The sequence below is a fragment of the Heterodontus francisci genome, chromosome 35, assembly GCF_036365525.1.
Source record: "Heterodontus francisci isolate sHetFra1 chromosome 35, sHetFra1.hap1, whole genome shotgun sequence".
In the NCBI taxonomy this organism is placed as follows: Eukaryota; Metazoa; Chordata; class Chondrichthyes; order Heterodontiformes; family Heterodontidae; genus Heterodontus; species Heterodontus francisci.
The window spans coordinates 27,546,331-27,559,987 of record NC_090405.1 but is presented as its reverse complement, the minus strand read 5'-3'; the positions used below and the strand labels follow the sequence as shown (position 1 = coordinate 27,559,987).

Here is a 13,657-nt window from a genome sequence, read left to right as displayed (position 1 = left end):
ATTAACTAACAGTTAGAGGTGCTGAATGTGTGCATGGGAATCATTCTGTAACTATCAGTCTGTGATATTGCTATGCGAGTGTGGGAATCATATGTATCGTTCAGTATCGGATTCTGTATGTGTCAATGGTACTGTATGTGTATTTGGGTTTCATTCTGTATCTATCAATGGTACTGTATATGCTTTTGGGATTCATTCTGTATCTGGCAGTCTCTACACTGATGAAATTGTAAGGTGAATTCAGAATTTTTCAGTCACTGGTATTGCATGTGAACGTGGGATTCATTCTACATCTGTCAGTCACTGGTACAGAGAGAGAGAGAGAGAGAGAGAGAGAGAGTGAGTTAGTGGTATGTGTGTGTGAGTGATTTAGTATCACTCAGGATCAGGTACTGCGAACCAGTGCAGTGCTCATGCTGTATCCTTCAGAGTCTGGGACTGGACATGTGTTTGAGAAATGGGCTCCCAGACCAAGCCAGCTGCACCCAAGTTAGGTGAGCAGATCCTCAAGGTTGTGGTGGCTTGCAGCGATCGCAAGGGGGTGTCCCTGGGCAGTAGAAAGAAAGCTTTGGTTCAGAGTAGCCTCGATGTGGAAAAACTCTGCTCCCAGATCAGGTTCAGCTTCAGGAGGAATGTGGAGAAAGGCTCCCTGGTGCAGAGCAAGGGACAGAGCGCTTCCGGCTCCTTCCAAACCACTAAGAAGGAAACCCAGGGAAAAATGGGAAAGAAGGTGAAGAAACCAGCAGGCAAGAAATCTTTAATGAAGAAACCAGCAGACAAGAAACATTTAATGAAGAAACCAGCTGCCAAGCAACATTTAGTGAAGAAACCAGCAGCCAAGAAACATTTAATCAAGAAACCAGCAGCCAAGAAACCAGCAGCCAAGAAACATTGAGTGAAGCAGCAGCTCTGTCTACATGAAAAAACAGGTACATGGTCAAAAAATAAAATAAAACAAAATAAGAAAATGAGAAAAATATTTTGAAAAAGGCCTGTCATGCTCTGAAATTGTTGAACTCAATGTTCAGTCTGCACGGCTATAGAGTGCTTAATCGAAAGATTAGGTTCTACTCCTCTAGCTCAGCGCCATGCTTTCGGACTGAGCGGAGATGTTCCACAAAGCGGTCACCCAATCTGCATTTGGTCTCACTAATGTAGAAGTGACTGCATTGTGAGCAGCAAATACTGTATACTGAATTGAAGAGGTACAAGTAAATCGCTGCTTCACCTGAAAGGAGTGTTTTGGGCTTGGATGGTGAGAAGAGAGGAGGTAAAAGGGCAGGTATTACACATGAGAAGGTGCCGTGCGAACAGGACGAATTGTCGGGGGTGCAGGAGGAGTAGACCAGGGTATCGTGGAAGGAATGATTCCTTCAGAATGCTGACAGGTGGAGAGGGGAAGATGCATTTGGTGGTGGCATCATGCTGGAGGTGGTGGAAATGGCAGAGGATGATCCTTTGGATGTGGAGGCAGGTGGGGTGGAAAGTGAGGACAAGGGGAACCCTGTTTCAGTTCTGGGAGGGAGGGTAAGTGGTGTGGGCAGAAGTGCGAGAAATGAGCCGGACACGGTTGAGGGCCCTGTCAACCACAGTGAGGGGGAATCCTCGGTTGAGGAAAAAGGTTGAGTTCACACCAGCACCAAGTTGAATTCCAAAAAGTGCAAAGGAAATCGGTTTTCTTCAATACAGGAGTGAGTTGCCTCACAACCCTTCCATTCCATTTTACATGCCATGTACATTTTACAGCAAACCCATATTCGGTGTATAAAGCCTGAGGAGTTTCCCATGGGTCCAGCCCCTCAGTTCACTCTGGTGGGAGTACGTTGCACAGTGGCCATTGCTGGAAGCGGATGTGTGTGGGGATGGTGATGTTACTGAGGAGGTTTCTTGTTATAGAATGGACTGTGTTTAGGTGGGAATATTACTGAGTGTCAATTGTAGTGGGACCATATTTAAAAGCTTTGACTTTCTGGAAAGCGTTGACTATGAAGGCCGAGTCTGGAAGGGTTTGTGTGGAGAGCTGGGTTTCGGTTCGACTGTTAATAAAGGGCTTGAAATTGGCAGCCCGGAGGAAACTGGAGGTGGAGCTGAAAGATGAGGGGCCGTTCTCTCCCTGTCTGTCACTCTGGGTGTCTCCTCCCATCCTGCTCTCTGTTTAATCCTCACTCTGTCTCCTCTCCTCCCTGCTGTCACTTTGCCTTTCTCAGGCGACTTCGGGTGGCCTGTATAAAAAGGAGCCTGAAAGAGTCAGTTTCTCATATTGTGCAGTGATCTGAGTGAAGAATCATTATGTCTGGCAGAGGTAAAGCTGGATCCTGTCGGATAGTTCCCCGAGCAGACTGCCAGTGTCATTTGACAGAATGCCTCATCACCAGAACTTTCAAACAAGAACCAAGATGTAGTTTGGCTGGAGATGAGAAAGTCCCTCCCTTTCAGAACTTTCCTGCACGCCCGGAATCCAGCAGTTTACAAACATCTTATTGCAGCTGTTGGAGTCTGCCAGACATCCTGTTCTCTTTATTGAGATCAAAAGCATGGATTTAGGAAATGTTCACTTGAAATTATCTCTGTTGTGAATAAGCCCAGTCGTGGGACAGGTATCAATTTCTTTATCTCTTTCACATCTGTTCTGATGATGCAACCTTCCACAACAGTGCCTCTGATATGTCTTTTTTCTCAATCAAGGATTTGCCACTACACTGGGGAGACCAAACGAATATTGGGTGACCATTTTGCGGAACATTTCCGCTCAGTCTGTAAGCATGACCCTGAGCTTCCGGTTACTGGCCATTTCAACACACAGCCACCAACCACCCCCCCCCCCCCCCCCACCCCCCCAAACCTCCTGCTCTCATGCTCACATCTCTGACCTGGATGTGTTCCAGCAAACATCAACGCAAGCTCGAGGAACAGCATCTCATTTACCAATTAGGCCTGTAAAATGGCCTACAGCCTGCCGGAATGAACATTGAGTTCAATAATTTCAGAGCATGATGGATCCCCTCCCCCTTTTTATGTTTAGTTTTTTTATAATTTTTATTTGGTTATTTTAGGTTTCTTAGTGTGTTTAATTTGTTGCTACTGTGGCTACCCACTGTTTCTGTTTTTTAACTTTTTTTAAATGCTTGTGCTTTACAGTCTATTCACACACTCTCTGTACTAACACTTTGTCTTTCAGCACACCATTAACATTCCCTTTGCCTTTGTTCCATGAGCTCCTGGTCAGTTATTCTCTGTGACCTTGTCTTATCAATACCTTCTCTTTTGTTATCTCTTGCCCCCCACCCGCTTTACTTGCTTAAAATCTTTTACATTTCTAATATTTGTCAGTTCTGAAGAAGGGTCACGACCTGCATTTCTTGTTTTTATTGCTGGTTTGAACTGTTTTGTAATGTATTTTTCTTTACAGATTTTTATGAATAAAGTCTATTTTTTGGGGAAAAGGGTTTGATCTATGAGGAGACTCGCGGGGTGTTGAAGATTTTCCTGGAGAATGTGATCAGGGATGCGGTCACCTACACTGAGCACGCCAAGCGCAAGACGGTCACTGCCGTGGATGTGGTGCACGCTCTGAAACGGCAGGGCCGCACTCTCTCCGGATTCGGCGGTTGAACAACTCGACCCTTTCCAGCAAACACACAACAAAGGCTCTTCACAGAGCCACCCACCGCCTCACAGAGAGAGAGAGAGAGCAGTGACCTGGAAACGGGAGCTGGGATAGGCTGTTTGGACTGGATAGACTGGAATAAATCTGTGCTGTGTTCGGGTATAAAACTGGAATCACCGAGATTGACATTTCATTTGCAGCAAGGATGTGAAATGGATTTGATTTTCTAAACGGGCTGTGTAAACAGTGCCCGTTTAGAATTGGAACCAGACCCACTTGTGATGTTATTTCTCCCGAGATGGTGTTTCCTGCACTGAAACTGACAGGGTTTGTGAAACTGATCAGTTTCAGCTCAATCATTCAGGGACCTGGAATTCCCGCAGTTTGAACAAAGAAAATTACAGCACAGGAACAGGCCCTTCGGCCCTCCAAGCCTGCGCCGATCCAGATCCTCTATCTAAACATGTCGCCTATTTTCTAAGGGTCTGTATCTCTTTGCTTCCTGCCCATTCATGCATCTGTCTCGATACATCTTAAAAGACGCTATCGTGCCCGCGTCTACCACCTCCGCTGGCAACGCGTTCCAGGCACCTACCACCCTCTGCATAAAGAACTTTCCACGCATATCCCCCCTAAACTTTTCCCCTCTCACTTTGAACTCGTGACCCCTAGTAATTGAATCCCCCACTCTGGGAAAAAGCTTCTTGCTATCCACCCTGTCTATACCTCTCATGATTTTGTACACCTCAATCAGGTCCCCCCTCAACCTCCGTCTTTCTAATGAAAATAATCCTAATCTACTCAACCTCTCTTCATAGCTAGCGCCCTCCATACCAGGCAACATCCTGGTGAACCTCCTCTGCAACCTCTCCAAAGCATCTACATCCTTTTGGTAATGTGGCGACCAGAACTGCACGCAGTATTCCAAATGTGGCCGAACCAAAGTACTATACAACTGTAACATGACCTGCCAACTCTTGTACTCAATACCCCGTCTGATGAAGGAAAGCATGCCGTATGCCTTCTTGACCACTCTATTGACCTGCGTTGCCACCTTCAGGGAACAATGGACCTGAACACCCAAATCTCTCTGTACATCAATTTTCCCCTGGACTTTTCCATTTACTGCATAATTTACTCTTGAATTGGATCTTCCAAAATGCATCACCTCGCATTTGAGCCCGCGCTAACCCCAGCCCACTTCTGATTGGTCACCCTCTTCTCATTCACATGTTTTAGCCAATCGCAGAGCCTCGAATTAGCAAATGCAGCAAATCATTGGCTTAAATTGTAGACCTGACACAAGGCTTGAATTCGAAAAAGCCGCCAATTTTACAAAATCTATATCGAGTAACGATTGAAAAACCTGTCTTTGTTATTTCACGAAGTTTTAATTTGCCATTTTTTTGTCGAATTCTGTATGGAACTGGAATAAAATACTCCAGCAATCTATAACAGGACAAATAACTCAAACTCGGTGTGGAAGTAATAAAATTACAGACTATTGGTAATTCTCCTTCACACAGGCGTCAGGGGGACAGAGAGAAGCCACTGAAATAGTTGCTTAAACATTCCTGTTACTGACATGTTGGAATCAAGCAGTAACCAGCCCTTTCACAGAGACTGTGGGTGGCTCTGAAAAGAGCCTTTGGTTTATTAGATTACATTTTGGCCGCTTTACTTTTTCTGGGAGCTCTGAGCGCTGGTTTTCTTGGGCAGCAGCACGGCCTGGATATTCGGCAGCACCCCGCCCTGAGCGATGGTCACCCCTCCCAGCAGCTTGTTGAGCTCCTCGTCGTTGCGGACGGCCAGTTGCAGGTGTCTTGGGATAATGCGGGTCTTCTTGTTGTCCCGGGCCGCGTTACCGGCCAGCTCGAGGATTTCAGCGGTCAGATACTCGAGCACAGCGGCCAGATAGACCGGAGCTCCGGCACCCACACGCTCAGCATAGTTGCCCTTTCTCAGGAGCCTGTGAACACGGCCCACCGGGAACTGCAGTCCAGCCCGGGAGGAGCGAGACTTGGCCTTGGACCGAGCTTTCCCGCCGGTCTTTCCTCTTCCAGACATTTCCAAAATCTCACAAATACTTTCACAAAGAATGGTTAATTTCCGCAGCATTTACTTTACTTATAGAGGGAGAACTCTCTTCATTGGTCGGTACATAATTCACCTCATTTGCCTATATTCTTCACCAATCAGGTCACTGACAAACAGAAGAGGGCGGGATTTACCCGCCACAATTTGTCAATTTCAAAAAGCCCGCCAATGTGCTTCTCGGAAAGGAGCGGATTCAAATAAATGTCATCCTTAGTCAAAGATTTAAACTCCCTTCTCTTTATTTTGTTTTATTTCACTCTTTCCGTCACCAATCACAGAAGCGGACTTAAAATGTTGTTTAAATTGTGGATCTTTCTACAATCACTTAAAAACTGCCCCGGGCGATACTTAATCCCTGTTCACAGCATTTCCTGAAGATAAGCACTCAGTTTAGTTTCCTTCTCTGGGTGCTCGATCGAGTCTTCAAACTGCCCATAACCTGCTCTGTAATAATCCCATTGTTGAGGAGCGGATTATGGGTTCGTGTCCGATTTATGGGAGAGCAGACACAGTCGTGGGACAGTTATATTATATAGTGTCTTAAAGTGATTTAATGGAGATGTTCGGATGCAGCTTTTTCAGGGAGATATTTTTTATTTCCAAAATATACTTTATCCGTAAAAAAACTGGAAAAAATACATTACAAAACAGTTCCAAAAACAGCACCAAGTCAACAATACAAAGAGTGCAAAGGAGATCAATTTCCTTCAATACAGGAGTGAGTTGCCTCACAACCCTTCCATTTCATTTTACCTGCCATGTACTTTTTGCAGCAAACAAATATTTTCTGGATACAGCCCGAGGGGTTTTCCATGGATCCAGCCCCTCAGTTTACCTTGGTGAGGGGACATTACACAATGGTCTTTCCCCATTGAGCCTTTGCCACGGCTGCCCCAAACTTTAGTGCGTCCCTCAGCACGTAGTCCTGGACCTTGGAATGTGCCAGTCTGCAACATTCGGTGGTGGACAACTCTTTGCGCTGGAAGACCAGCAAGTTTCGGGCAGACCAAAGGACGTCTTTCACCGAATTGATGGTCCTCCAGCAGCAGTTGATGTTTATCTCGGTGCGCGACCCTGGGAACAGCCCGTAGAGCACAGACTCCTGTGTTACAGAGCTGCTTGGGATGAACCTCGACAAAAACCACTGCATCTCTTTCCACACCTGCTTTGCAAAGGAACATTCCAACCGTCTCTTCCTCAGCACAGCCACCTCGAGGGCATTGTGCGGAGGGGGTGAGACTCCAGGCGTGCAGGAAGGATGTAACAAGGAGGGCTCTTCTCACCACCAGCCAAGCTACATCTTGGTGCTTGTTTGAAAGTTCTGGTGATGAGGCATTCTGCCAAATGACTTTGGCAGACTGCTCGGGAAACCATCCGACCGGATCCACCATCTCCTTTTCCCGTAGGGCCTTGAGGACATTGCGTGCAGACCAGTGCCTGATGGATTGGTGGTCGAAGGTGTTTTTCCACAGAAACTTTCCCACGAAGGTTAGGTGGTATGGCACGGTCCAACTGGATGGAGCGTTCCACGGCAATGTGACCAGGCCCATCCTTCGCAACACCGGGGACAGATAGAACCTCAGCACGTAGTGACACTTGGAGTTTGCATACTGGAGGTCTACACACAGCTTGATGCAGCCGCACACGAAGGTGGTCATCAGGATGAGGGCGATGTTGGGTACATTTTTCCCGCCCTTATCCACAGGTTTGAACATGATGTTCCTCTGGACTCGGTCCATTTTAGATCCCCAGATGAAGCGGGAAATGGCTCGGGTGACCACCACGGCGCATGAGTGGGGTCTGGGCAAGACCTGCACCACATACAGCAACAATGTGAGCACCTCACATCTGATAACCAGGTTCTTACCCACAATGGAGAGAGATCGCTGCTCCCACAGGCTCAGTTTATGGTGTATCCTGGTTACTTGCTCCTTCCAGGTTTTGGTGCACGTCCCAGCCCTTCCGAATCATATCCCCAACACCTTCAGGTAGTCTGACCTGACGGTGAAGGGGACAAAGGATCGGTCAGCCCAGTTCCCAAAGAACATGGCCTCGCTCTTGCCGTGGTTAACTTTGGCTCCCGAGGCCAGTTTGAACTGGTCGCAGATGTTCATCAGTCTGTGCACAGACAGTGGATCCGGGCAGAAGATGACGACGTCATCCATGTACAGGGAGGTTTTAATCTGAGTGCCTCCACTTCCTTGGGATTGTCACCCCTCTTATGCTCACATCCTTCCTAATAGACTCAGCAAAGGGTTCAATACAGCAAACAAACAAGACAGGGGAGAGAGGACAGCCCTGTCTGACTCCAGATTGGATTGGAAACCTTCTGATTCCCACCCATTGATTGAGACTGCGCTACTGATGTTTGTGTAGAGCAGTTTGATCCAATTGCAGATTCCCTCCCCAAACCTCGTTTTGGACAGCATGTCCATCATGTGTGTGATATCCTGTCAAAAGCCTTCTCCTGGTCCAAGCTGATGAGGCAGGTGTCCACCCTCCTGTCCCGTACATAGGCGATCGTATCCCTGAGTAGCGTGTGACTGTCAGAGATCTTCCTGCTGGGTACAGTACAGGTCTGGTCAGGGTGAATCACCAACTCCAGAGCAGACTTGACCCGACTGGCGATGACTTTGGACAGAATCTTGTAGTCTACATTAAGCAGTGAGATAGGCCGCCAATTTCTGTTTCCCGCCCTCTCCCCCTTCCGCTTGTAGATAAGGGTAATGATAGCTTTTCTCATGGATTCTGAAATGCTGCCAGCCAGAAGCATACTCTTGTACACTTCCAACAGGTCTGGGCCGATCCAGTCCCACAGAGTCGAATACAACTCAACTGCTAAGCTGTCACTTCTGGAAGTTCTACTCGTCTCAAAGGACCTGATGGTGTTTGTCAGCTTGTCCAGAGTTAGCGGTTTGCCCAGACTCTCCCGCATACTGTCATCTAAGACCTCCATGATAGATGACAGCAAGGATTGGGTGGCCACGCTGTCCCTGGGCTTCATGTCGTACAGCCCGACATGAAAGGATTTGCTCATCATTTGTATGTCAGACTGCGATGACGTTACTGAGCCATCCTCTTCCTTCAGATTGCTGATCACAGAGCTCTCTCTGTGTACCTTTTGGAAGAAGAAACGTGAGTACGTCTCATCCTGCTCAACGGAGCGGACTCTGGGCCGGAGGATGATCTTGGAGACTTCCATGGCAAAGAGCAAGGCCTGCTGGCTCTTCACCACTTGGAGATCCTCCTTGACCTCAACCTCCATCGACTGCAGCCGGAGCAGATTCAGCATTCTTTTCTGGAGTTGGAACATTTCCCTCTGTCTCTCTTTCACCTTCTGAACACCTTTGAGGATAAGGAACCTCTTGATGTTCATCTTGATCACTTCCCACCAGTGCACTGGACACTCAAAGAGGGGTTTCACGGTTGCATTTTCAGATTCAATTTCAGGCACAGAAATAAACCAAACTCCCTCCGAGCACGGATTAAATAGACAATCCCACAGCTCTATGCTAATGAGGGATGGATGAAAGTAAAGATTGTGATTGGGTCATTAGGAATGATGTCACAATGGTTTTATATTGTAATTTTATAATTGGTCTCTTCAGCCATCCAATCAGATTTATAATCTGCAACCAATCATAGAAGCATAGAAACACTGGAGCAGGAATAGGCCATTCAGCCCTTCTGGCCTGCTCCACCATTCAAAAAAGATCATGGCTGATTGTCTAATTCAGTACCCTGTTCCCGCTTTCTCCCCATATCCCTTGATCCCATTGGCATTAAGAAATATATCTATCTCCTTCTTGAATATATTTAATGACTTGGCCTCCACCGCTTTCTGCGGTAGAGAATTCCACAGGTTCACAACCCTCTGAGTGAAGAAATTTCTCCTCATCTTGGTTCTAAATGGCATACCCCGTATCCTGAGACTGTGACCCCTGGTTCTGGACTCCCCAGCCATCAGGAACATCCTCCCTGCATTTAGCTTGTCTAGTCCTGTTAGAATTTTGTAGGTTTCGATGAGATCCCCTCTCATTCTTCTAAACTCTAGTGAATATAGGCCTAGTTGAGCCAATCTCTCCCCCTATGTCAATCACAGACCCTCTCACTGCATTCAGGAATTAAATTTCCCAAACACTGTCTCGAGCCCCAGTTTCTATTGAAACATTCACCAAGAAATGTCGCCTGACTGCAAGGGTCCCTTATTCTCAGGGGTTTCTCACATTCCGGCCTCTCGAAGTTTAACTGCTTTGTTGGGTGGAAATATTTATTCAGGCAGTTTCAACAAAGTGTCACTAGATTTCTTCCTGGGATGAGGGAATTGTCCAATGAGAAAAGCTCAAGAAGACTACGGCAGAATTGCCCAGAATTTAGAAGAATGATAAGTAATCATACTGACAAATAAAAATCTTAAGTGGTTTGACACAATAGATACTGGGAGGCTGTTTCCTCTAGCTGGTGAACCTAGAAAAAGGCTCATAGTCTCAGTGTGAAGGGCTTGGTCATTCAGGACTGAGAAGAGATTTTTTTTCACTCTAATGGTTGTTAATCTTTGGAATTCTCTTCCCCAGGGAGCTGTGGATGCTCAATCATTGTGTTTATTCAAGAGAGAGATCAATAGGTTTTTGGACACTTAGGTGATCGAGGGATCTGTGCTCGTGTAGTGAGATGGAGTTGAGAAGGAAATCAGCCGTGATCTTATCGAATGGCAGAGCTATTTCGAAGGGCCGAGTGGCCTAATCCTATTTCTTATGCAAAGTTCCATTCTGTAAGAAATGGGACCTTTAATAACTGGTTCTTCTCATAATAATGTAGAATGCTTATAGAAATAGCAGGCATAGCATGAGGCCACCCACAGAAAAGCTGTTTCTTTCTCTCTCTTCAAAGGGAGAGAGAAGCATTTCTTAGCAGCCAGGGTCAGCATTGGTATAAACAAAGATAGGGGCTGAGGAGTATGACGTTCCTGAGGGAGTCATATAGAAGCCACTGGACACCATAGACATTCCTGAACTGATACAGGGAGTCAGCTAGCACTTTGTGCACCCTGTTATCAGTACAAGTGTCTAGTGAAAGCTAACAAATGGCCTCCAGTATAAGATAAACTGAAAGATGACCTTGAGCAAAAGTGCTGGACAAAGTTGGGGGGGGGGGGGGGGTGGGCGGGTGGCCACCCTGATACTTCAGTTACCTGTCCTGTATTCATTAGTTAGAAGTGTTTGAACAAGTGATTGACATAGGGTACCACTCCCTAGAAATAAAGTATATAAACAGGTGCTCGACAGGGAAACAGTCAGTCTTATTCAGACAGGAGAGCTTCCCAAAGCTCGGCTTCAGCTGAGTGTTAGACTTTGGCCTAACACTTTGGTTGGCTCAGGAAGAATGAGGACACCAACACCTATCCTGCTTCATCGTCAGGGAGACTGTCAACACTGTTCTTCCCCACTGTATGATCCGGATCGGTAATCCATTCAATCTGTTATGGGTCGTACGTCTAATTCATCTATTTAGCTTACGCATCATCATATTTAAACTGTTCATATTTAAACTGATACTTCTTAATATTACATTAAACTGTTGCTTCTTAATAAACTATTTTAAAATCACATTATGAGCTCGGCCCCCTTCTTTGTGTATCTGTGAAGACCGAACCAAAATCTTACAATTCCTTCCCAGGGAATATTTCATTCTTCAAAAAGAGAAACTTGCTGGAAATCTGAATAACAGAAGATTCTGGAAACACTCAGCAGTTCCAGCAGTATCTGTGGAGAGAGGAAGGCAGGAGCAACGTTTCAGGTCTATAGAAGGGTCACAGAATTGGACCATTGACCCGAGCTTCTCTTCTCCACAGTTGTTTCCATACTGGCTGAGTGTTTTCAGTATTTTAGCTTTTTTTTAGTACTTCATCCCTTTCCCTTTTGACTATTTGCTGTGAAACTTTTAGCGTAGTGCTCATTTCTTTGTGTAATTATGTTTTCTTTATTTGAAGTGATGTAAATAGTATCCTAAAAAATCAGACAGAAATACTGCTCAATGTAGTGTAAAATATAACAGGGCACAGTTACAAATATCTAAGCAATGAAGGCAATTTTTTAAAATAAGATTCAATTACCTTTATTTTCAATATAAAAATATAAAGCAATATGAGTGTAGCACTTACAGACAAAATCTATTACCTCACATTACCTGCTTCTTTAACCCTGACAGACTGTGTAAATTTCTTCTCCTATGTTACAGTTCTCACTTTCAGCTAGCAAATGTCAGCAATCTGTGATACAGTGCAGTTTACAGATCAGACCGTCAGTCACAACATGCAATAATTGTTCAGCTTATGTTGGACAGGTGGAACTTAGAAATACTGGGAATGGAGACAAGCCATTATTGCATTGAGTTTGCCCAAACATTAATTATACCATTGTGCCACATCAGCCAGCCTGTTGTCCCGTACATGAGAATGCGAATCATTCTTTATATGCAGCTAACTGTCAGTCTTGGTTACTGAGTGGGAGTATGGGATTCATGCTGCAGTCAGTCATATTCTAGTCCTGTATGTGACAGTAGGATTAATACTGTGCTAATAGGTCTCTGTTGCTGTATGTGACTTTATGATCCATTCTGTATCTGTCAGTACTGTGTGTTAGTGTGGACTCATTCTGTATCTCAGTCTCAAGTATGGTATTTGAGTGTGCGATTCATTCTGTATCTTTAAGTTACTGGTACAGTATGTGAGTGTAGGAATATTGTTGTAATTCTCAGCCACTGTAACTTTTTGAAGCTGGGACTCATTCAGTATCAGTCTCTGGTACTGTCTATGAGTGTGGGTTTCATTCAGTATCTGTCAATCTCTGGTACTGCCTGTGAGTGTGGGTTTTGTTCAGTATCTGTCAGTCTCTGGTACTGCCTGTGAATGTGGGTTTTTTCAGTATCTGTCAGTCTCTGGTACTGTCTATGAGTGTGGGTTTCATTCAGTATCTGTCAATCTCTGGTACTGCCTGTGAGTGTGGGTTTTGTTCAGTATCTGTCAGTCTCTGCTACAGCCTGTGAGTGTGGGTTTCGTTCAGTATCTGTCAGTCCCTGGTACTGCCTGTGAGTGTGGGTTTTGTTCAGTATCTGTAAGTCTCTGGGACTCTGTTTGTGGGATATATTCAGTAACCATTAATCTCTGGGATGTTTTGCAGTTCTGAATTCATGCTACACAGAATTACATAGAATTTACAGCAAAGAGACAGGCTATTCTGTCCAAGATTTTGCATTTCCACATGAGCCTCCTCCAACTCTACTGGGTGGCGCAGTGGTTAGCACTGCAGCCTCACAGCTGCAGGGACCCGGGTTCGATTCTGGGTACTGCCTGTGTGGAGTTTGCAAGTTCTCCCTGTGTCTGCGTGGGTTTTCTCCGGGTGCTCCGGTTTCCTCCCACAAGCCAAAAGACTTGCAGGTTGGTAGGTAAATTGGCCATTATAAATTGTCACTAGTATTGGTAGGTGGTAGGGAAATATAGGGACAGGTGGGGATGTTTGGTAGGAATATGGGATTAGTGTAGGATTAGTATAAATGGGTGGTTGATGGTCGGCACAGACTCAGTGGGCCAAAGGGCCTGTTTCAGTGCTGTATCTCTAATCTAATCTAATCTGATCAGCAAATCCCTCAAATCTTTTCTGCCTCATATAATCATTTAACTTGCTGTTAAATGTAGTAATGTTCATTAACTCAACTGCTGCATGTGGTGGCATGTTACAGATTCTAACCACGGTCAAAGCAGGGCGAAGAATTTTCTCATGTAATATTTATTTGATTTATTACTGACTATTCCCTATTCACAACTTTTCCCACAAGTGAGGCATGAGCTTTGGGTATGGTATTTAATTAAAAACTCAGGGTACATCATTAGGTTAGATTCTGTGCCATTCAGTCAATACTGTGTGCCAATTCTATCTGATATTTAATTGATAGCAA

At 45.4% G+C, this 13,657-nt stretch overlaps 2 protein-coding genes across 2 annotated transcripts; one reads left to right on the top strand and one right to left on the bottom strand.

Annotated features, from left to right (window-relative positions):
* Window positions 1-457: 457 nt before the first annotated feature.
* On the top strand, window positions 458-895 carry LOC137350411 (histone H1-like). The gene has a single exon (XM_068015074.1). It carries the CDS (start codon window positions 458-460, stop codon window positions 893-895), a length of 438 nt encoding a protein of 145 aa, XP_067871175.1.
* Window positions 896-5,284: 4,389 nt separating this feature from the next.
* Window positions 5,285-5,674, bottom strand: LOC137350463 (histone H2A-like). The gene has a single exon (XM_068015106.1). It carries the CDS (start codon window positions 5,672-5,674, stop codon window positions 5,285-5,287), a length of 390 nt encoding a protein of 129 aa, XP_067871207.1.
* Between the last annotated feature and the right edge of the window lie 7,983 nt (window positions 5,675-13,657).

Excerpts from the sequence above, each read along its gene's own strand:
- LOC137350411 (XM_068015074.1), top strand. The coding sequence starts at position 458 with ATGGGCTCCCAGACCAAGCCAGCTGCACCCAAGTTAGGTGAGCAGATC.
- LOC137350463 (XM_068015106.1), bottom strand. The coding sequence starts at position 5,674 with ATGTCTGGAAGAGGAAAGACCGGCGGGAAAGCTCGGTCCAAGGCCAAG.